The sequence below is a fragment of the Stylophora pistillata genome, chromosome 7 (genome assembly GCF_964205215.1).
Source record: "Stylophora pistillata chromosome 7, jaStyPist1.2, whole genome shotgun sequence".
In the NCBI taxonomy this organism is placed as follows: domain Eukaryota; kingdom Metazoa; phylum Cnidaria; class Anthozoa; order Scleractinia; family Pocilloporidae; genus Stylophora; species Stylophora pistillata.
The window spans coordinates 31895030-31920135 of record NC_142525.1 but is presented as its reverse complement, the minus strand read 5'-3'; the positions used below and the strand labels follow the sequence as shown (position 1 = coordinate 31920135).

The 25106-nt window shown below is 38.9% G+C and overlaps 1 protein-coding gene across 3 annotated transcripts; it reads right to left on the bottom strand.

Annotated features, from left to right (window-relative positions):
* Window positions 1-739: 739 nt before the first annotated feature.
* On the bottom strand, window positions 740-24120 carry LOC111330619 (uncharacterized). Of its 3 annotated transcripts, none has more exons than XM_022935530.2 (16): window positions 23941-24119; window positions 20164-20318; window positions 15551-15847; window positions 15104-15379; window positions 14037-14306; window positions 13239-13535; window positions 11177-11473; window positions 10722-11084; window positions 9739-9830; window positions 8439-8658; window positions 7744-7998; window positions 6851-6887; window positions 6414-6607; window positions 5286-5426; window positions 3062-4845; window positions 740-1763 (listed from the first exon to the last, which is right to left on the bottom strand). In XM_022935530.2, exons 2-16 carry the CDS (start codon window positions 20243-20245, stop codon window positions 1761-1763), a joined length of 4608 nt encoding a protein of 1535 aa, XP_022791265.2. In that variant the 5' UTR covers window positions 20246-20318; window positions 23941-24119; the 3' UTR covers window positions 740-1760. The 3 variants fall into 3 exon arrangements, with proteins under 3 accessions (XP_022791265.2, XP_022791250.2, XP_022791257.2); XM_022935515.2 differs by having other exon boundaries at window positions 740-1760; XM_022935522.2 differs by lacking the exon at window positions 740-1763 and having other exon boundaries at window positions 3053-4845; window positions 23941-24120.
* Window positions 24121-25106: the final 986 nt, after the last annotated feature.

The following is a 25106-nucleotide window of genomic DNA, read 5'->3' as shown; positions in this document are numbered from 1 at the left end:
GCTCTGTAATATCTTATGACCCCACCCCCCGTTCCTCATTGGTAGTTAATTAGCGGTCAATTTTCCATTTAGTCCCATTTAAATCTGTTAACGACGACTGTTCCCCACTCCGCCCCCCCCTTAAAACCATCTGATACCCTCCATAATCTCCTGCCCCCACCTCTGCCATTCAATGACAACTGGTCCCCTGACGAAAAATGTCGTTCACTACGGCAACGATGCAGAGTCTGAGAACGGTTGTCGGTTTTGAAAGGAAAGGTGTGAAATCGAGTGTGGAGAAAATTGCACGATTAGTATAGGTAATCGCATGGGGCCGAGTAATATATCACGCGTGTTTTCGGAAGTTGCTGAAATTACCCGAGTCGCGCAGGCACATGGCTCTTCGTAAAATTAATCCTTAATTTTACGAGGAACCATGTGATTACTTGTTTATAATATAAGGGGCAAAGTGTTTTCTTATTGATCTCGCGCAAAACGGGACGCCATTGTTACAAAACAAACAGAAATTTCTTTACCTTGGCAGCCGTTGCTAAGCGATTTTCAGCCAATCATTTTCAAGTAATTTTGCCCGGGGCAATTCCAAAAATGAAGAAAAAGTGCCCTCTGTCTTGACCAATCACAATCCCGTAATTTTGCTCCTTACATGATAACTCTGAGAACCAGGCTGCACACCACAGGCAAAAATTCTAAAGCGCAGCCCCGTAGGGTTAGGGGTTCGTGCACTTACACAACACACGGATTCAAGGTAGTTTGCAATTTATTGTTTACTGCATTGTTGTTTATACAATGTAGCTTATGCCAAAATCCAAATGCTTCATAAAAAAATACTTATCAGGAACAGGTATGCTGACTAAACGAAGTCTTTGAAGCTTTTAAATAAAATAACAATATCATATTTTACTTTTTGCTGTTTTTGAATATAAGTACATTCCTTGGAAAACGTTATCTGGAATTTCCAAGCATAAACAGCAATTTCTCTCATACAAGACAATTCAAATAAAATTCTTTTAAATTCTGCGAAAAAAAAAAAAAATCAGAAAGTATATATTTTTGGAAAATCTAACACCGCGCGTCAGACCAAGCGCATCTCCACTTTCATTGTCATGTATTAAATTCAATCATCAAAAAAAATCTGCTTATAAATTTATATCATAAAAAAATCAATACTTTTCATCTTTTTTAGCGTCTCGTATGGAGTACCAACGAAAAGAAGTAAAAGAATTATCGTGCGTAATGTATTACAAAAAACATGTTCATACTGAAGCACCAAGAACATCTCTAAACGTCAATTCCAGCCAATAATATATTGACTCATTACAAAATAATAGTTCGCCTTTTCGAAGGAAGACAGTCTGAAAATCCTTAATTCTCTCAAGACACATTATCTTCGATCGATCTTTATGTTTATCTACCCAAATCTATGTAAAGATCCCATTTAATAATAACTCGAAACTTTATGACGCAAAAGAATCAGTTTACCGCTGTGTAATGCTACAAAAATCGATACATTTGAGTAAAAAAAAATTCTCAGTTATAACGCTTTGAAGTGTTGCTCTGTGGAAAAGCAACGGCGGTAACTCTGTCTTGAAAGGACAACGGAAACAAACAGCTGTTTTAACCCTAACTAATAGTTGTTACGTATCATTACATAATTTTAATAGACGCTAGCATTAAAATATTGAAATAAAGCCTCAATTCACAAAGCTTCAATTCTTCTGTCCATTGCCACAGAACTGTCTTCTTTTGTCCAATTATGCCCCCTACTAGACAAGGAAAGAAACAATATGATAAATATATAATAATTTGGATATATCAACAAAGTTGAAATGGTAAATTGGCCACCGTAACGATTACAAAAGCTGACGTTTCGAGCGTTAGCCCTTCCTCGGAGCGAAAGGGCTCCGACGAAGGGTTAACGCTCGAAACTTCAGCTTTTGTAATCGTTTCGGTGGCCAATTTACCACTTCAACTTTGTTGATATATCCAAATTATTTCGTTACTCCCATCGACGCAGCCCCAAACAGTTTCTTTCGCAACTATCAGCCTTTATTCATTGATAAATATATACATGAGGGAATTTTGGACGAAAGGGAAAATCCGTCGATATTTAATGAGGGAAACAGCACTTTGAAACTTAGTCTTCATGAAAAAAAACTATTGTCTAGTGGATAACTTTCCAGCTTGTGAACACAACCGCCTCTCCTATCTTTTAACTGAACATTCATGGGCAAAGACAGGCTGCTGTGCTACGAACCTGGAAATTTCTATTCCTATCGACATTTTTTCTCCTACCGTGTGCACAGAATTGAAATATTAGTCTCAGACTAGGTTTACACTAGAGGAAATTGTTCCGGATTCATGATGAATCCGAAACGTTTTAGTACCGGATTCATTCTGCCGTTTACACGAAAGTGGACGAATCCGAAATAAAAACTTCCCGGTTTGGCCGTGTCTCCGGAGATTTTGAATACGGAATTTAAAGTGGGAACTTTGAATCCGATAACTTTTGAATCCGGAAAGTTTTGTCGTGTAACCGCTTTTTTTCTCGAATCCGGATATTATTTCCACCTGCAATCTTTTGAGTTTGCGGTGAAACCAAAATGGATCTGGTGCTATCATTGCTGGCGGTCTCCGGTTGCCTAATCTTGTAGCAGGTTCAGGCGATAAATTTTATCATGTGTACCGCAGTATTTCTAAAGAAACGCAAATTATTATTGCAAGGAAGTTTAACGTCAGCCACACTTAATCGCCGACGACGTAGACTGCTTGGCATCTGTCCAACTCAAATTTGCCTCAGTGGCATCTGCATCTACTCTAGCCTTTTTTGGGGAGGCATTTTCACTTTGTCGATCGAACGACGAAACAACACTGGGCTTGGTAACCATTCCATTTCGAATGTTCCCGGAGTTGTCGTTGTGTGTAAACGGTCAGGAATCCGAATATCCTTTCAGTGTAAACGCCTACGAATCCGAATACTCCAAAATTGATGAATCCGGAAACATTTACGAATCCGGAAAACTCTCCTCTAGTGTAAACCTAGTCTCAATAACCTTCAGCTTACCCCTTCCAGGTCAGAGTCATCATGTACAGTTGGAGCACAGGAGCTGCTCTTTACAGTACTGGCCGTACTTGTACTTGATTTGCTCGAACTCATGCTACAACTCTGATATCCATTTCCTTTCTCGTTGTCCTGACTTTGAGGTATCTTTTTCACAATGGCGTACTTTTTCTTAAGCGGTTCCCGAGGATCAACTACGCCAAGTGTCGTTGTCTTCTTCAAGGGCTGCACCAGCATGGCCGGATTCGTCTGCAGGGGCGGCCCCCCTGGTCGTGCAACCCTGTGAAGTGGTCTCCTCGGCTGTGAAGGCACTATGGGTACAGGGGCTCGCATACCGGGAAGTTGTCTCATAAGCTCCCCAGGAGGCACTCTGTGGATGCGCACGGGTCCTGTTTCATTAGGTCCCTTCTCATTGGGCCCCTTTTCGTTGTCTCGTCTTAACCTTGGACGTACTCGGTTAGGTGGTGGATTATATTCCAAATCACCTTCGCTACCAGTTTCCCATCGTTTTCTAAGGGGACGCGGGCCATACGCTGCAGCGGTTCCTAGGCTAGCTTCGTTATCATTAGAAAATGAATTGCTGCGTTTCCAGCCCGCAGCATAAGGGGGAGGTATGCCAAGTGAGTCCATAAGTCCATAAGCCTCCGTGTTAAATCCGCCACATTCGGCGGCAACACGAACAGCGTTAGCAAAGTCAGCGTCTGTAAAGAAAGACCCATCACTGCTGATTCCACTTATTCGGCTTGGACTCGAAGCCGACGATTCCTCATCGGAACCGCTCGTGTTTGTCACAGATTCGGCCCATTGCATGATGATGTCACTCGTGATGCCTTCGAGATCGATCGGAATGGGTTTCGGCTTCGATCGGGATTTCTTCGACTTTTCAGATTTGCCCGTAACAGACTCGTGGTCGTTTTCTCCGTCACGAGAAGCGGCTCCAGCCTTTCTGTGTGCCCGCCTGCCTGAATGACTGTGAGGTTCCGTCAGTCCACTCTTCCCAGTGACGCCACTCACTCCGCTCATTCCGGTTTTTCCTGTTAAACCTGTCATACCACTCAAACCTGTCTGGCCACTCATTCCAGTCATCCCACTCATACCTGTCATTCCACTCATAGCACTCATACCGCTCATACCAGTTCTTCCCGTCATGCCTGTCATGGCACTTCGTTCGCTGAACGGCGGGGAGGGGGGCGGCGATCCTAAGCTGCTAGGTGGTGGCTCTGAGGGGGGTGGGGGCAGTAGATCCGCCCAATTGAAGATAGCTAGACGCGGAGGTGGTTTAAGGGCTTTTCTTTTTCTCTGAAGCGAGCCACAACTGGTTGAAGTTTTACAACTTCGTTCGCTACTCGGACTGGCCGGTCTCTCCAAAGCTGGGGATTTCCGAGCATCAGAAGCATCGGGTTTAACTGAGGAGTCTTGCTCCTCCTCGTTTTTGCTCTCTATTGGTTCCCCCCTGTCTGTGGTGTTCAGCGGGAATTTCTGCATCTCCATTTCTGTTTCTTTTAAGACAGCCTCGTAGGTGGGAGGCGGTTCGGAGTGAAAGGTACTTGTGGTGGGAATATTTCCAGCCATCTCAAATGACTGAATCTTAAGCTTAGGTTTAGTCTTCTCTGTGTCGCTGGAGTCACTGGGGGCCTGGTTCGGGTCTCTTCTCCTCGAACTTGTGCTAGATTTGCTCCTGTTTGTCCCAGTTTCAGGGAAGTCCAGGTAGCGGATTCTTTCTTTTGGCCCGCTCTTTGGGAGAGTACTTTCTGAAGGACTCCTAGATCCATTAGGTGTGGCATACCCTGCAAAAGAAACGTAACGCACCTTGAGTTACAGTCACAACTCGTCGTGTTACAGAATTTGGAAACTGCCTTGAAACGGTATAAAGATATCTTCAACTTGAATATTCTAATTGTCCATTAACTGTCGAAAGTAATCTGAAACTTGATTGATTTTGCTTTACCTCGTTCTGTGGTTGGTCCTCAAGATCCGCGCCACTCTCTCAACCAATCAGACGTAAAACAAAATCCAATCGCGACTAAATCACCCTCGTTTTCCCGCGCTTTTGGCAGTTCGTCTCGAAATTTTTCCCGCGCTTTTAGCGGTTTGCCTTGAAAATTTTCCCGCGCTTTTAGCAGTTTGCATTTAAATTTATTTCTCGTTGGCTAATGATGATTAATCATTGTTCTGATTGGTCGATGTGGTTGTGTTATTTCGAAAAAGTAAAATAAAGTGTACTCACGATTTGGCGATGAATCCAAGAATTTGTTGCTCTTGTTCAAATGCTCGTGATAATGAAAGTTTGAATTTGGTATGTTGTTACTTTTTTCTTGCTGCACATCCGCCGGGCTGAAGTGGTTCCCATCCAACCGATTTCCACTGCCTAATAGAGGTGATAAAATAATTAAAATTTAACAGATGTGTTCCGTGTCCATTAATTCAGAAATGTACGAGAGGAAAAACCATTACCCACGCGAAGTTATTGTAATGTTTTAAGGTTTGAAAAAAAAGTTATTGTCATTATCATTAAAATATATATTATTATTATTATTATTATTATAATTATTATTATTATTATTATTATTATTATTATTATTATTATTATTATTATTATTTTTCGGTTTTCTAGGATCAGACTCGTATCAGGCCCAAACTAACTTCAATAACAAAAACGACCTACATATAAAAATCGCGAAAGCAACTACTAGTTCGCATTGAAAGAATTTCAAAAAAATCGTATATCGAAATTATCCTTATAAAAGTAGATTACATTAAAAAAATATATGAGAAGGAAAATGACACTCTCACTCTAAAATCTGTAAAAAGAAATTTTAAAAATGTCTAGCGTATATTTGCCATAGCAATGTCAATTAAAAAATCTGTATCGAATGTCTCAAATGTTCTTCTCTTCTTTCTTGTACCTCTTAAGCATAAGAGGGCGCGTCGTAAGAGCGCAAAAGAGATTTTGGCTCTAATCCAGGACATAGTGGTAGAGTATGTTTCACATTTCTTAATGGATAGGAGTTCAGCTAACTGCTTATGGTAAATTTTGCATTCAGTGCCCATCCCGGCCTCCGGTGGTATTAAAGATCAGGGGCGTAAAGGATCCTTGCTCTATTTCCAATACTCTACTGGCATACTTTGGTTTCTTCTCATTTTCGTGCTGTTTAAAGACCTGCTCAGATGTCTTCTCACGCTAGGAGTCAGCATAAGGGTGGAATACCCGCACATCAAAGTATGCAGACTTCTGTCGCTCCCAAAGGGGTTCAAGAGGTTAAAGGGTTAAGAGGTTAAAGGGTTAAGAGGTTAAGGGGTTCAAGAGGTTAAAGGGTTAAGAGGTTAAAGGGTTCAAGAGTAATATTTCTCCTACCTGACAATTGGTTGAAAGTAATTTTATTGGGTAAGTCAAGGCTATTGTTGGACGACCCTCCTCTCACTCGGCAGCAGTTTGCCATTTGACGTGTACAGTCTGAAGTGGAACTGTCACTGGATCTATTATTGGTAAGTTGATGAGTTGGGTCTGAATTTCGCTCTTCCATCCACAAAAACTTTGAAGCACGGTTACTTTGGTTTTAAAAAGAAAAATATAATTACGGCTCTTATATTAATTACACTCACTTCTCCGAGCCCCATAAATATAACGTAACTTGCAAAATATCCGCCTGCATTTTATGCAGGATAAGGTATATGTATTCTATCGTTCCGAAACAGATTTTTACTTCCAAGAAAGGGTTCCTTATTATTGTTTGTGGAAAAAGTTTTACCAAAAACGAGTTCAGCAACTTATACAACGAAAGCAAAACTTACCCAGGGCTGCGCGGGATGCTGTCAGCGGGTAAACACACTAGCAAGCAAAAGCAAAACCACATCACAATCTCATTTAACTTGAAGGATCAGCGTTTAAAAGTGCAATCAACTCGGGCGTTATGGTTTTTACCCTATGCATTTTCTCATTCAATCTCATTTAGCTTGAAGGATCAGCGTTTAAAAGTGCAATCAACTCGGGCGTTATGGTTTTTACCCTATGCATTTTCTCATTCAATCTCATTTAGCTTGAAGGATCAGCGTTTAAAAGTGCAATCAACTCGGGTGTTATGGTTTTTACCCTATACATTTTCTCATTCAATCTCATTTAACTTGAAGGATCAGCGTTTAAAAGTGCAATCAACTCGGGTGTTATGGTTTTTACCCTATGCATTTTCTCATTCAATCTCATTTAGCTTGAAGGATCAGCGTTTCAAAGTGCAATCAACTCGGGTGTTATGGTTTTTACCCTATGCATTTTCTCATTCAATCTCATTTAGCTTGAAGGATCCGCGTTTAAAAGTGAAGTTAACTCAGGTGTGAAGGTTTTTATCCCGTGCATTTTCTCTACACTGTTCTATTCACATTTCCAAAAGTGCTGACGAGGAGAATTTGTTTATCAGTCAAGAGTTTCTTTAGTCGGTGATCATTTCCTTTATTCTCCTAACCTTAATGTGATTAAAGTGTGATACTGTTGGGAGAAATTAGATGCTGATCACTCACAGGGTTCAAAGGCTTAATTAGCTGGACAGTGAAACTATCGAAGTCCAAGACGTCCCTTGATTGCTATAGACATTATATCTCGATGCTCCTTGGAATACTTTTGTCGTGCATGGAAAAATGCTAAAAGAAAAAAAAAAAAGTCATTGGTAAGAGAAAAAAAAAAAAGACCTTACCGTTTGTGGTCAAAGCACTCTTTGATTTCTTTTTCTTATACCGCCTCTGTCTGTACAACAGCAGTACCACGACTAAGAGGATTGTCCAGGCCACCGCACCCATAGTACCAATGAACCAAGGCTGACGTATAAACATTTTTATCTTATACCACGTGTTATCTGAGTCGGTACGCGCTTCCACAACACTGACCTCTCCGTTAGAGTCACCGAGGTCTGTTGTGGGTCTTACTTCACCACCAGGTACAATGCCACCATCTATGGAGGCAAAAATGAGGAAACAGCGTGACTTTCATACAAGGGTCGTAAAACCAAAACCGAAATAATCCCAACAACCAATTAAACAAAGGAATACATCACACAGAACCAGTGAAAAATTAAAGTAAAATCTATCAAACTGCTCCAAGCGCGGGAAAACGCCAATGAACAACTCGCGATTGGTGTTAGTATTGAATCCGATTGGTCGAGAAAGAGGCACGAGTTTTCTGGACCAATCACAGAGCGAACCAACGCAATCTGGCAACTATCTTGGACCACAAAACATTTCTAGCAAAGGCTAGATTTTCCACTAAGCTCTAAAGAACAAACTCTACAAAAATATAAAAGCTTATTCCCTGGAACATGCACTGTTCTTCTCTTTATAGCAATGAATTTTAAAATATCGAAAAGAGGGCTGTGGAGGACACTTTTAGACTCACCTTTCGGCTTCACAGGTGTCTTAGTGAAAGCAGGGTCACTTTTTGGCCCTTTTCGTTGTCCAATCATAAGCTGCACTTGGATTTCATAGCTAGTATTGGCCTGAAGACCATTCAGTGTGTATGATGATCCAAATGAAGTGTCAGGTGTAATGTAAACAACATCGGAGTCTTTTTCCCTCCAATGAATAACCACGCTTGTTCCGTCCATTGGTTCTGAAAGCTACACACACACAAATGTAAATGTACAGAAGTTTCTAAATGTGGCACTACACTGTAAATTAGAGTTTCGTGTAGTGTAGTACAGCGGTAAGTAAAGACCTGACCGGGTTGTTCAAAGCTGGGCGAGATAACCCAGCGTTAGTGTGAAATCTGATTTCGGATCTATAAGCTGTAAAAGAAAATTCACTAGAATTCTTTTTGGCAACAATTTGATGATTGGATGCTATAAAAGGAGTAGAGAAAACATTCCCAAAAAAATGCTTCAGAATATAGGAAGAAAGAAACCCGGATTAAAGTTTGACCCTAGATTAGCGCTAAACGGCTTTCAAAAAACTGGGCTGTGGAAATTCGAGATTATTTTGAAAACGAGAGAGATTTGGGTCAGGTCGCCCCAGCCTTCTTCATTTTTTCACTCCTCCGCCACTACCGCGTCGTTTACTATTTCGCTTTCATTTTATTAACTGAATGCCTGTAACGAGAGAGCTCTGGTTCTGGTCGCCCCAGCCTCCCTCCCTTTTTCATTCCTTCGCCACTACCGCGCCGTTCACCCTTAGTTTCACCAACTGTACCCCTGGAACAGGCCACTTCATCAAACAATCACGAAAATGAGTTGGTTTAACAATTTGATTTAGTTCTAAGGCTTTTGAGAAAGTGTTACTGCCTTCCTGTTTCATTCTGTTTATAAACCACACCCAAACTAGATTTCTTTTAGGATTGTTCGTCTACATATTATAATTATATATACAAATATTCATTTTCTAAAGAATTCTCTTCTTTTTCTTTTTTTCCTCTCTTGTGCCCGCCTCGAATAGCCCTAGCTACTTGCGGGCCCAAGCATCGTAATTTTCTTATTAAGCTTAAATAAATAAATTGTAAAGTGTAAAAATTGTAATCGTAATTGTAGTTTTATATAATTATATAAATATATTTTAATTGCTTTCACTATCTCGATGACAAAAACACAGTTCCAAACAACTCCTTTTAAACGAGAAAAATAAAAAGCATATTTCCCCTTTGAAAACAGTGCAACTTAGCTTTTGAACAGCTTAGCTCACGTGACATAAACTCCTCATTTACTTACACTCCAGGATATGTTAATCTTGTTATATGCGACAGGTTTCACATCAATGTCAATTCTTACATTTTGCGACTGTTTCACAGTTGGGGACAGCTCTGGAAACAAAAGTAACCAATACAATACAATACAATACAATACAATACAATACAATACAATACAATACAATGTTCTTTATTTCAAGAAGGTAAATACATGATTAACCCAGTAAAGAGTTTTCTAACACATGGCCCTCTGTAAACCCACCCATCCCACCCAGGGGAGGACATCCATCACACAGTAATCTCGTGTGTGAGAAATTAACGTCTCCTACCCCAACCCTGCAGGAGACGGGACCTTCATTTATTCGTCTCTATCCGTGAAGACTAGAATATCTAACCATTTCTTGATGTTATAGAAAGGTAGCAAATTCTTCTCAATTATTTTAAGACCTTGAGTGTTGGTCCGGCCGGGGCTCGAACCTTCAACCTCCCGCACAACAGTCCAGCGCTCTATCCATTGAGCTAACTGAGAGGTGGTTACTTAAGCAAAACCATTAATTGTTATTGTATTGTCCTGGCACAGATTCTGCAATAACACTCTCCTCCATTAACCCTTTTCACTCCCAAGATCTCAGTGGTAATTCTCCTTACTGTCTGTAATACAGTTCTTATAATGTAAGTTTGGAGAATTTAACATTTGATAGACTAACCATTCCCTAATTGACATTTTTCTCATCACTTGATTGCTTGATATTGTATGGATAATGTAAGTAGAAATTCTACGTTGGTCATTCATGGGAGTTAAAAGGTTAATAATTTTTAAACAAAGCACACTGTTAACTTTGATGCATCCACTAAACAAAGAATAATAATAAAAAAATTTAATTTCTATCAACTGACTAGGTTAAGGAGCACTGGCAAACATTCAAGTTGCTTCATGTTACGAGAACCAGAATCATGGAAAATAGCCAATAAATTTACTACACGTTCATGTAATATCTAACTTACTCATAGGTACCACTGGTACTTTCTTGGTCCTCTTGGACAATGGTTTTAAGGATTGCGTCAGTGTACTTCCATCAGGGCCCACTGCTCGAACTTTGAACAAGTAAAATGTTTCAGAGTCCAGGTTTTGTACCGTGAGCTTGTTTTCCTTCAGGGAGCTCTCAGCTTTATTCCATACTCTGTTGCCATTCCTTTTGCAGAATTCCACTATGTACACAATGTTTGAGATGCCCTGAGAGGTAACAGAGCTCCATGCTAGATCCACCGAGTTGTGCGTCACAGAAGTCACAACTACATCCAAAGGAGGAAGTGTGGGTTTTGGGGTTGGCGTCGTTGTGGGGGGAAGAGTGGTAGTAATGATCACTTCTGAAAAGAAGAAAAAAAACAAAAGTAACAATAAAGATTGTAGACTGAAGAACTATATTAAGATGAGATCTTTTGGTTACAAAACAACTTACTGTTCACTTGTAGCTCTGCTTCCTCTGAGGCAGTTCCAATGTTGCTATTGGCCACACATTTGTAAACTCCTTTGTCACTCACACTCACATTAGAAATGCTCAGACGGGAAGTCAACCCAGTCTGTGTTATTAAAATCCTAGCTGTATTCTGCAGCGAAAAATCGTCATCATTCAGATACCAGCTGATAGATGGCTTAGGGCTGCCCTCTACTTCACAGGAGAACTCTATGCTTGTTCCCTCATTCACAGATTTATTAAGTGGACCTGTCACAACTGATGGCACAACATCTGTGGGTCCTAAATGCAAAACTCCAGAAATCAGGACATGGACAGATTTCCCTCTAAACTTATAATAAGTTGAATCAGGTCAAGTCTAATTGTGCAGATTCTCTCAATGAATTACTTAAAAAAAACTTACAATGATCGCCTTCAACAAATTCAAACCTGACTGTATAATGCACAAGAACCTTCACTAACAAAAGTAATGATCCTCTAAGAATTTTGAAAGATTTGAAAATCGTTTTTGGTTAAGAACAAGAGAAATGTGTTCATCAATAATGATAATTATCAATTCAAAAGAACCAAACATCAGTTGCCAAAACTCTGTCTTGAAAATAAATGACATACGGAAAATAAATTTCAGGATCTGTTGGATGTTATGATAATTCATGTCTTAAATTTCCAGTGTTACGAAAAATTGTATTGCATGACTAGCATGACCTTCTAGAAGCTTCGCGAGAGACATAGTTCATTTATTTTAGTATTTTGCATAAGTGTTCCTTAAGCAGTATATTTTGTAATCTTTCTATAATTAGACTACAGTCCAACCTCTATTAAGCGGCCATCCCTGGGACTTTGAAAAGTGGACGCTTAATAAAGGTACAATTTTAATTGGATAGGAATGGCAGAAAACACAATTTTATTGACTCTATATAGCAAAATTCTTTTAAAAAGTGAACATATAGGAAGATAAATCCAAAATTCATTGTAGCAAAACATCAAGTGCATTTCCAGCCCATGCATAGTTCTAGCTCTAAAACAGAGGGCACATAGGGCTTATAGCCCTATGGCTTACAAAATTTCTCAAGAGGCCAACAAAAAAAGGAAGAGCTGTTGTGAAAGGCAAACACGTAAACAGAGGGGACGGCTATGGTTTAGAAATTCCATGCGAGTACTGCTTCACAGTGGACAAGTTTTCAATTCCATGGTTAAAATCAAAACTTGAGGAGCATGGATTTTTGTAGATTTCCAGTACAGTAGTAATAAAGTTTTCCTGTACAGATTTTGGTTGTAACAAAACAGTGGTTCAGCTCTATCTATTGTTAGCTATTGTCATGTTTGTATAGCGCCGGATGTGAAAAGTTTGTACGTGAATGTGGCTTGTGACTTGTTATGGTGGAGAGTAAATTGCAGTTCTTGTTTTCGTTGTTATTAGTTATCACCTTATAATTATCATCTGTCACCATTTTGCTTGGAAAGATAATTTGCTGGCCACTTAATGGAGGTAAAAAAACCATGTAAATAGTACACTTGTGACAGCAAAAAAATGGCTGTGGCTGCTTCATAGAGGTGGCCGTTGAAAAGAGGTATCAAATACAGCAGTTGACTGAGAAATAAATCAGGACTTTAGAAAGTGGCCACACAATGGAGGGTGGCTGCTTAATAGGTGACCGCTTAATAGAGGTCAGACTATATTTAGAAAGTTCTGGAATCTTATTGTGTAAGTATATAAGTAGGCGAGTCCAATGAAGTTTTTAACCTAGTTTTTACAAGTGATTTGATGTTGGTCATGTTAAGTCAAGTATGACAGAAGCAGTATTTATTGAAGTTGGCGGAGGCCGGGTAAGTTTACTTCGTGGAAACTACGTTCATTTTTGGAATAAATCTTCTTGTTGCTGTTCCAACAACCCTGAGTTCAGTCTGGTCTGCAAACTACCCATCCTCTAAAAGATTACCCATGTAACAGTTAGTTTAGATTCTGGTTAAGTTTGGGTTAGGGTCAGGGTCAGGGTTACATGTAGTTCGTATAAAAATAAACATATAGATCAGGGCACTCTCTTACCTATGACAGTCAGTGTTGCATCAGCATGAGTATTACCATCAGGAGCCAATGCCCAACAAGCGTACACCCCTTCATCTTGCTTTTCCACTCTGGAAATGTCCAAGGAGAGACCATAACTTGAAACAGAGAATCTACCACCATAATAATTCCCATTTGGAAACATTGGGGATGAGGATTTCCCTTCCTTCTCCCAGAATACAGTTGGCTGAGGATCTCCAGTGGCATTACACACAAACTTGGCTGGGCTTCCCTCCTTGACAATAACATCTACCGGAGCTTGAACAATTTTTGGTTTAGCTGAAAGAAATTTAATATGAAATGTAAACATTTGGTAACATTCCTAATCCTTCAGCTTCTCATGAAAAAATGCACAGAGTAATGTTGCATCATTCTGCATTAAACTGCCAACTGAATAAATCAAACTTTTTTGTGAGCTTCTCCAGTTCTTTCAATCAGCACTCTTCCCAAAATGAAATTGTTTGTGAAACTGAGATGGCAAGAAAACTCAGAGTCATGTAAACAATAAGTAATTCCCCTTTCCAGGGGTAATCTGTACCAAAAATAAATGCAGAAATCAGATGAAAAATATCCCAGTGCCAATTAGTGTTAAGAAAACTCTGTGACTATTTTCAAAGCCTTTTTATCTTAATGCTGTTTTGAATCTTCTATAAGAGACCAATTCAGTCCATAAAAATTTGATAAGTTATTAAAGTAACTGTATCTGCATTGTAAAACATCTTCAATGAGGAAAGAACAAACAAGACACAAGCAACAACCCATCTATTAGCAAATACTTACTTTTAACCTTGAGAGTGACCTGGAGTGTAAGGTCCTGAGCACCTGTTTTTACACGGCAGACATAAGTTCCTTTGTCTAGCACTGTCACATTTTCTATTGTCAACAATCCTTTTTCCACAATATGTCTTGCACTAAGCAGAGATCCATCTTTTTTCTCCCAGATCACTTCATCCTGAGGCCCATCTCTGTAATAGCATCGAAAAGTTGCATTCATTCCAGCCACCACATTTTGTGAGGTTGGTTTGACAGTGAGGGGTTTGCCTGGTTTCTCTAAGCAGGAAAAAAAATCAATAAAAAGCAATTATACTCTAGCTCTAAAAAGTTATATGATTACTGTTATTTGGGAGGTCTGTCTGTACCAATCAACCAAAATCTAAATCATCCTATGGAAAACAATTTCATGCAAATTGATAACAACCCATCCTTGGAGACCCAGGGGCTGTAGGTCGATTTCAAGTTAGGGCATGAAGAGCCCCTGGGGACATTGTCTTACAAGACTAGTTCCAAACAGCCACAGTCATTCTGCCATCTGACTGGTGCCAGAAAATCTTTGTTTTTCTGCCCAATCAGAGTGAAGTGTGCTTTGGAGTCCTTTTGTGTGTTGTAAAGCGACATATCGATGACTGCAACCCTCATGTTGTATACAAACCTCGCAAACTTTAAAACATGTTCTCTAGTGACACCTGCAAAAGTATTCAGTATAATTTCCGGTAAGATTTTTGCGGACAATCTGATCGATTTCTCTTACATTGTGTGCTGAGACTGAAACTTTTCACCTCAAGCAAATCTCCGTCGCACAGCCCAAACAAACATAGTGAGCAACTGTCTTGAGCAATTAGTATTTGTCCATGTTACAACACGAAAGGACTCCAAAGCACACTTCACTCTGATTGGGCAGAAAAACAAAGATTTTCTGGCATCAATCAGATGGCAGAATGACTGCAACCATTTGGAACTAGTCTTGAAAGACAATGTCCCCAGGGGCTCTTCATGCCCTAACTTGAAATTGACCCACAGCCTTTGGGTCTCCAAGGATGATAACAACGTTAATCAACATTGTTACATACCAATAGTTAGCCATGCTTTGCTGCTGTTCTGTGTCCCAAGAGGGCTGTTTGATTTACACAAATAGGTTCCTTGATCAGCCTCCGTAACTGAAGAAATTGTCAAGTTTCCTTTGGGTGAAATGAATGTCCTACTTGTGTTTGTCACAGGGAGGCCGTCATGTAACCACACAACAGTAGGAACTGGGAAACCCTTTGGAGGAGTACATTTCATAACCACTGACTCACCAGGGTAAGCAGTTTGGTTGCGAGGTTGTGATCGGAACACAGTCTTCAGTGCTAGAAGATGAAATTGTTCATACTAATTGATTACTATTAGTAATCATATTATCATCCACAAAACTGCTAGATATAGGTGATTAAGTTGTGTTAATGTCATGGTTATGCTAGTCCAGGAAAGGACAGTTATTGGTTATAGAAGCAGCTACACTAAATTAAATAATCACTTACTTCCAATCAACAAAGTTGCCTTTTGGCTACGTGCTGTACCATAGCGATTAATGGCTGCACACTGATAAATACCATTATCAGTTCTTTTACGCCTGTTTGACACAGTGCGCATAAAGTAGAGGCTTCCGTTAGGTAAAGTGGTTCTTCTCCCAATCTTTTCATTTGATAAAGGAATTCCATTTTTAAACCAAGAAATTGTTGGACTTGGAGATCCTGAGGCGCTGCATTTCAGTTCAGTTGGTGAGCCCTTGAGAACAACAGCATTAGAAGGATGTACTGTGATTACAGGTTTGCTTCCTAAAGTGTAAGAACCCAAAAACAAATGATAGTCAAATGTTGGCTAATCATACACTTGGCTAGTATTAACCATTTGACTAATAGGAGTGATTAGCAGCTTATTTCTCCCTACAATAACACCCTGAAATCAAATATTGAGGTCATAAGAATAAGGGAAATGATCACCAACTAAAGAAGCTCTTGATTGTTAAACAATTTCTTCTCATTACAACTTCACGACAGTTTAAGTGTGTGCCCACATTTTGTGGGTCGATTAAGTATTCATATATGCACCCTATTGTTTTTCTTATTGAATATTCATTAGTCATGACACGAACAATTTCCAAAAATGTAGCTAGCTTGCACGATCACAAGCGCTTTGATGTTAGGTGTGATATATTTCTTTTGTTTCCAGTTTCATGCTTGATTGATGTTTTGACACACTATTGTTTTGTTAAAATTAACTTTATAATTAAAAGTGGAAAGCTGGAACTTTTATCATGCTAAAAGTGTAAGATGATGATGCCTGATAACCATTGCGTCAAATGCGTAGCAAAAAAATATCGAAGGTTTTGGGTTCGCGATTGAGTCCTCCATGTCTGGTTTGAAAACTGCAAAAATATTTAAACGTCTTTCCTCTGTAAACTAATAAAATGTTTCACTACTGAAGAACAATGCTAAGATCTTAACCATTTGACTTTTGCTGCAGCATGTTTTAAAAGTTTTACCAACCGTTCATCAAAGAAGAGGCGGCAACTTGTTAACATTGAATAAAATGTTAGTTCCCACTAAAAAAAAATCCCTTTCTCTTTTTTACATTGGAAAGCTTACTGAAGTTTCCAATGTTGCTAAAGAAACCTCATACACAAAAAGTAAACTGATTGGCATTTGAGAATCAGAACATAGGAAAAGCCCTTCTGTTGACATTTGTGACCTCTCACGCGAAAACGTACACTAACGGCTATCCGTTCGAAGGCGTTTTGCCGTTCACTTGCCGTTCACCAGCCGTTCAAAAAAATTTGCATCCGTTTGCACGGCCAGGGTTATCCGTTCAAAAAAAACTTGCATCCGTTCACACGGCTTGTGTTATCCGTTCAAAAAAATTTGCATCCGTTCCCGCAGCTTGGGTTATCCGTTCAAAAAAAACTTGCATCCGTTCGCACGGCTTGTGTTATCCGTTCAAAAAAATTAGCATCCGTTCGCACGGCTTGGGTCATCCATTCAAAAAATATAGTATCCGTTCGCACGGCTTGGGTTATCCGTTCAAAAAAAACTTGCATCCGTTCGCACGGCTTGTGTTCTCCGTTCAAAAAAATTTGCATCCGTTCGTACTGCTGGTGTTATCCATTCCAAAAAACTAATAATTATTGGTTCAGCCGGCTACCCCTTGGGAAAAGTAATTAAAATTCAGCAGTTCGCACGGCTGGGGTTTCGGTCGTCCATTGAGAAAAATCCTCAACTGTTGTTCATCAGTTCAGAAAAATGCTTAGCCGCATAAACAAGTTCTATAGCAGACGTGCTTTGAAGTTTGCAATTTTCTCTTGTAATATTTTTTGAGAAGAGTTTGTTCTGAGAGGTCTGAGGGCCTCCCCTTAAATAAGATTTTTTTTAACACCTTGCGGGTGACAGGAACTAACGTGCGTATTCCGAAATGCTGTTTAAAATGAGTACACACATCAAGGACTGTGTCTTTTTCGAATCGTTCGACTTTGTAGATGTGGGTGTCCTGGAATGTTGTTTCCTTATCGGAAATTTCAGCCGTCAACTGAAATGAGCAATCTGTTCCTGGAAGTTTATAGCAATTTTTTTTTAACTGTATCGATCGTTACATCATCTTGAGTGTTTTAGCTTGTGCCGCGCGCGTTGATTCGATCGTACATCAGTTCTTCAGGTTCAGTGTTGTAGCTGTTGCGGGTCGCTTTCTTCTCTTTATTTCAGTCTTAAAACGACCGATTTCACGTTAATGGAAGCGCATATTCGCATTGATTGGCTGAACTGAACGTTGCGTTATCTTTTGCAAAATATAAAACACCACAGTGCGTTATGCAAATTTCGCTTGTGGCGAATGTTAAGCTTTGACAAGTGTGGACACCGCTCGTTCTTACGCAAAGAGATGGTTTCGTCCACCTAAAATAACCTTACTTCTCTGTATCTTTGTTACTCGTAGATATTTAACGAGAAATGTGCACAGGAATGTTTGATTTTGAACTTTAAAAAACAGGTTCTGAGTTAATGTCGGAAACGCAACCACAAAGTCGATATTCAGCTGAAAATTGAATGATGTTTGTTTTCTTTGCTCTGTGTCAAAGTAATCTGGTCGTCGATTTAAAATGGTTATCATCTTTAATCGTTCAACCGTTCAAAAATTTGCTACAGCCGTTCGGCCGTTCACCGTCAGCCGTTCAAAATTTTTCTACAACCGTTCAGTCGTTCACTGTCAGCCGTTCAAAACTTTTCCTCAGCCGTTTACCGTGAGCCGTGAGCCGTTCAAAAATTTTCCACAGCCGTTCAGCCGTTCACTTTGAACCGTTCAAAAATTTTCCACAGCCGTTCAGCCGTTCACTTTGGACCGTTCAAAAATTTTTTTCAGCCGTTCAGCCGTTCACTTTGAGCCGTTCAAAATTTTTCTTCGGCCGTTCAGCCGTTCATGTTAGCCGTTTCAATCGCCTTGGCCATCCGTTTGTCATCCGTTCACTAGCCGTGCGTTTTGCCGTTCGAACGGATAGCCGTTAGTGTACGTTTTCGCGTGAGAGGTCACATTTATGGTCACGAGTGAAAATATGCTAAGCAGCTGCATGCAACATGCTAATCTACAAACTCGCTGACATTTTTAATTCAGCTTTGCTTCTTTGCTTTCGAAAGTTTACTGCATTTTTTTCGAGCCTGTTCTCCTGTAATGTCCTCATCTCAAAAGGAGAGGAAAATATAGAACTAATTTGCTCAGACTTGGACACACCAGTGTCACGCAATGAAATGTGCCAATGAAAATCAAGACTTGGATTGGTCAGTTTCACATGGTTGGCGTGGCAACTGGAATGGACTGTTTGAGTGTTTCTGACTAACAGCTGAAACATTTCAGCGTTATTGAAGCCGATACGACACTGCCCTTTAAGGCTTGTGAAAGAAATTAAACACTGAGCTAACATCGGCTACGTACTAATGAATTGAATAAAGCGTAGGAACATGACCAGCCGCCTCTTGTAAATAAAATTCCATCCAAAATCCACTACTTGCCAATACTGTAACGTCACAGCCTTTAATTTAAATTTCACTTTCAGGTTTTTAAAGGCAAATCAAATAGCAACAAAGAGTTATAATTTTCATCAGAAATCTGTTTCTCCGCTTTACCTCAACCAAAAGTTTTGTTTAAGGGCTCGTTTTAAAGATTTTGAAGCACTTCTCAACACTAAACCGAAAGTGAAATTGTTACTTTAATAGTGCGAAGCGTTCAGTTGCAGAAAAACATAAGGTGATATCTTTGGTAAATGCGAATTAAATATAAACAAAAGGATACTAATTTGATGCCACGCAATTAGCCTGCATTGTTAAAGCCTTTTGAAAAAGAATAATAGCTTCTCCGCCCAAAAGTCACAAGTTCTTCCATCAAAAGCCTCCTTACCCTCATCAGATAAAGGCCAAATGCGAGCGAACGGCTCTCGGAAATGCAGCTTTGAGCCCTCGTGGTAAAAATGGCAGCGGCTACCCCCATTTCAGAAAGACACACTTAAACGGTTGTGAAGTTGTAATGTTATCAGCACCTTAGGTGAAAACCAGTATGGGAAATATGCATACAAAGGCAAAAAGTGCTAACCAAGCATGATATCATCAAAATTACCGTACGTTCCTTTGAGCAAAGATGTGGCACCCTTAAAAGCTAGAGTGACTGCCGTAATGACAGAAAATTTATGTTGTGTTAGGTGAAAGAAAATTTGTGAGAAAAATGAACACGAAAGAGGCTTCTTTATTGGAAAAAATGTCTGCTACCCAGAACACTGCGGGGAACAGATATTGTTCTTTGATTTAAAGTCGCACATGTACCATTGGGTCTGGGAGATGCAAAAACATTTTCAAATGACTTGTATTTTCCATCCTTTGGTTAACATACCTGTATATATTCTATTAAAATGATTAGATGAAGATCAAAATGACTTTTAATTAACATGATTTGTACTTCCCAATGTTAAAGATACATGCATATTTATAAATGAGCTTGGTCTTTCGGTGAGAATTTCATTTCAGCCAAAAATTGCTCTGAGCTCTGATATCCCAAGTTGTGTCCATAGACAGTTTCCTGACTGCAATAACATTATAATTATTAAGTACAATAATGAGGCTACCTTGACCCTTTGCAGTCTGAATCCATACATAAAATAATATGAACACTGTGACAGATGATTGTCTCATTCCTTGATATCTCATTTCCAAGCTTGAAATTAAAATGTCTGTCAATCAATGCTGATTCAATGAAACACACATGACCTTCACAAAAAATCTGAAACATAAAAGAACAGGTCATATTACTTACATGAAGTCTCTGATAAAAATATCAAACAAGATATGTTATTCAAATAATGTGCCTTGTACATGCACATGAGATTTCAAGTACTTTGATTCATCTGTTTGGTTAAACTTGCAACTTAAGTCAGATTTGAGTTAAGGAGAATGTTCTCTCACACGTCTCTTAAACAAGATGTGCTCTCTTCCTTCCAGACTTTGAAACTCCCATATAATGACCACGTTCAGTTCCCTGCTTGTTTTAGTGACAATGGCATATTTATAATACTTTTCAAGAAATATTGGATCATAAATTGCAACATTATTTAGATAAAGTAAACAATCAAAGCACAAAATATCACAGATGATTGTTGAGTCAGATGACAGGGAAACAAAATTTCAGTTTTAAGATATCTGCCAATAACAAATTACTAAACAGGAACAGCACATTTCAATTTCTTTTAAGATTACTAAATAATGCAAAAGAATTTAGCTAAATAAGGTGTATAGTCCCCTCAGCTCAAGGTTTTTCAAAACTGAAAATCAGAAAAAGGACCACCTGAAAAATAATTTCAGTCAATAGTGCAGCACTTTCAATAAGATTTGAAATAGGTGGCTGCCTCGGTACAGCACCTGCCAGAGAGCGACTTGAGTGCGACTTGAACGTGGTGACCGCGACTTGAGCACGGTGAAACATAACTGGTGACTCACAACAGAATACCCGCCGGAGCTCTGGCTGGTGATGGGTCTTATTGAAAGCACTGGTAGTGGCTGGCAATCATTGCTTAAGGTTAACGAGATATCTACAGACTTAACACGTCTACATCAACCTTTTTGAAGCAACAGCAGAGAAATAATTCATGACCTTTTGTGGGTATCTCATAAAAATGAAAAAAAAAATGAAAATGTTACAGTTTGCTAAAAGTACTTGACTGCCCAACACAGGTCACAGATTTAGCAGCTTTCACTGAAAATTTGGTTGCCAAAACTTTTCTCTTTTTCCAAAAGTAACCAAAATGGTTGCAGCAAGAGTGCTGATCTTATTTTTCAAGCTAATAAAAAAACAACAACAATAACTTGCTTAACAGTAAAAAGGAAAATACCCTGTGTTCCCTTGTACTTAAGAGAAATTTTGACAAGTGAGTGGAGAGTGACGATGACAATAACAACAATGTAAAAACAAAGACCTTCTTAAAATAACAGGGGAGAATTTTTCATTGCCACCATCCCCTTACAGAATTGTATAACCATGTGTTACAGCTGACAGAGGACAATTAACATGTGCCTTGAGACACTGCAGACATAATAGACTGTACAACCTGATACCTAAACACTCACTGTTTACTACTTGTCAGCAACAGCCCAGGCTAACTTCACAACACTGTTTCAAGTTTGTTACTTTAACACATCCTGCTGTTTAAAGAAGTCACTACAGATCATATTATTTCTTTACAAAGATCTCCCAGTAACATGCAGCCATACGTCATTCCCAACACAGTACACAGTTTCCCATTTTATGTCACACAAAGAAATCATGATGATGCTACAGTCTGCATGTCCCTTGTTGTCCACCTTAGCTTCTCTTTATGCAAAAACTCTGTATATACACATGTAAGGGCAATGGAAGTGAATGTAACACAGTAACCTAAGGTGTGTGTGGCCATCATTACCTGAAGTGTTCAAGACCAATGGTGCAGTCACTAACAAAACATGTGCTTATCATGAGGATTTGATGTGAATTTAGCGTGATTTTTTTTTTCTTGTTCAAGAATGCTAAATGAACCTCTTACTCAGATGTTGAGTGATTGTTAGTAGCAGGGATTCCTACTAAGGCAATTATATTCACAGATACTGTTATTTATTTAGTCCGTAACGTGTTTGAAACAACAAAGAAAATAAAAGAGGCTTTGAGAAGTTTGGTTTATTAAGACAACGTGTAGATTTTTTCTTTGTCCTTTTTCAAACGTGCGTGAGTTCTTGCGGATATTATGAGGTTTTCCAGGTGAGAAAGGTGAACATATACAATAGGCTGAGCAATAGGATTGAAAGATTTATAAAAGAAAAGACAAAGTGTAAACAGTATCCGAATGCATAATTCTGGCTATAATGTCCAAAAATACTGGACATCATTGTTTTGTGTTTTTTTTTTTTAACAAAAGAACAACTACCTTGAAGCGTGAGCTTTAAAGCAAGCTGAGAAAAAACTGAGTATTTGTCAATCATCAAACAAAAAAATGGTAGCATCGAGTTCCAATTAGAAAGGATATTACAATAAAACACGATGAGGAATCACGATTTTAAAACTTTAATTAAAATCAGCTTCTTCTATTTGAAGCATAATGGCAACCCACGAAGTTAGTTGACCTGTAAGAAAAATATCGCTTTGTCTCCATCTCAGAGAATTGATGTCTCGCGTCAATATACACCTTGTTTCGATCGATCCAAAAAATTCCCCAGTGTCGTGTAACACACAAACCGAAATCACAACATAACCTATGATTTCTTCGGCGTTTTATTATTTATCGTAAAAGCAACCTTGCTAATTAAACCACAAGAAAACATATTGATTCCCTACAGAAGTCATAACTTGAAATGCACATGTTCTTTACAAACGACGCCAGATTGAATGTAGAAACATGCAAAGTGTTATCTGAGTAAATTATATGGCAAACAGAGGTAGATAACGACAGAAATGTGGGCAAATAACACTCGAAGCTAATTTGTGTCGCCTTTTTGCCCATGGGAAGATTTTTATACATCTGACATAAGCCATTAGATAGGCACTTCGATCACTGTACACAACTTCGACAGTGGCTTCAGCTAATTTACAAAGAATACAAAACGAGATTATTTCCCGTTAAAAGTCTACTTCATTCGAATAAAATTATTGTTAGAGATGTTTCAAAAACACAGCCAAGAGAAAACATTTGTTCTTTGGTTCAAAATTCATGAAGTGAGAAGTAATTTCGCACATTTGCTTCAATTTATTGCGTTCATTGTATTTTTTAATATGAAGCTCTCATTACCAAAACTTTTAGTTTAGTGACGAGTGTTTTTTAAAAGAGGAAACACAAAATTAAAATTGCTTTTATAAGCACTGGTCATTTAGATCTCGACATCAAGTTTAAAACGAGATTCGATGTAATTTTCGACTTGCAAAGGAAATTGTAAATCTCGACTTGCAATCTTCTTACGAGACGGAAGAAAATGTGTAGCTTCCGTTCTCACAAAAGCGTCGCAATCCTCTCGTTATCGACCTAACACGTTTACAAGTTTCTTCCCGAACATTCGTTAGCGAGAAATTAACAGAGGCTAAATTTAGCAGCGAGGAATTCAAACATGCCCAACAAACCAGAAGCTGTTTATATCTACTCAAGCCTACAATCGGCGGCAGCTTAGCATCTAAGGGATTCCGGCCATCGATTACTCGGGCACAAAACCCTATTTTAGTAATTTAACAGCTCGCGAGACCATCACGAGACTAGTTCTTAACAGTGCATTAGGAGAAATTAATCTACAAACACAAGAAGCTCGGTAAACATAAAGCATAAAAATGGACACACTTCAAAAGCGTTGTTCACACAGAACTTGCCATATTTCAGTAGGAAAACAAAACATACCGAACGTGACCACTCGGGGAGCGATGTCTAAACCTGTAGAATCTGCTTTGTGTTATTTTTCTCCTCTTTATCCTTTCCTGAAATCAAAACGAACGTTGCTCACACTAGAAACGTTGAGAAAAGTCATGAAACATGACTGCTATTATTAACGATAGCGGAGCTCTTGAAATTCAATCTCTTAGTTCAGCGACCTCGCGACATATGTCAATCACTCAATCATTACACAATGTGCAGTGAACGCGCCAATCTATTATTTTCCTTCCAGGTCTCAAAGACAATAGCTGTCGGACTCTAAATCGATTTGTTTGTATCTCGCGCAAAAAAAAAAAAATTACAATCCTTCAAAAAACGTTTAAAGCCGAATAATAAATTTTGCAAATCATGGCATGAAAACTAATTGTTGATAGAAACACAGAGAAATCGCGTTCGAAATATCCGCCGGAAGTTGAGATTTTCGACATGACTGCAATTAAATACGATAATGAAAAGGCTTTATTTAACCAAAAGAAAGAGCGTGTTTACGTTACCCTCGAACTTAAAGACTCACTTTTAAATAATGAAAAAAATCTGTCTCCTGGTTTTCTCTCTAATGCCACAAAATCTCCATGTTTACAAACTGTGTTTTCCGTGCAGGTGAATCGTCAATTTTGGGAGTGGCTCCGTCTCTGCGGATAAAAGTATTTCAACTGCGTCTCCGCCAAAATATTAAATACAAAGGAACTTAAGGAATGGATAGCGCCCCTGTTTCCTTAATTGAAACGCAAACTACAAGCGATATAGAATATTAAGTTTCAGAGAACAAAGCATGTTTCTTTAGAATCAAATTTTCGTTAAGTCTATCAGGTGGCCTTATAAATCCACTTACTTTTAACGAGGTTCTTCAAAATTTATTAGATTTTCATGCCAACTTAAAGATACGAAACTCGCGGCTAAATTTCCTTTGAGCTGCTTAAACCAATTAACCGGCTGGCAATTAGATTATAAAAGTTGCCGAATTTCATGTAAATTGTACTTGTGTAATCGAGATTCAATTAGCAAGAAAAGATAGTAGGGGTAGAAGAAGCTCTCATTTTTCAGCGTTTCCCGCACCGATTGCATGAGAAAAGTTTGTAGATTTTAGGAAACTACATCTTTTCTCTCCTAGTAAAGAAACTTCTCGCCTAAAA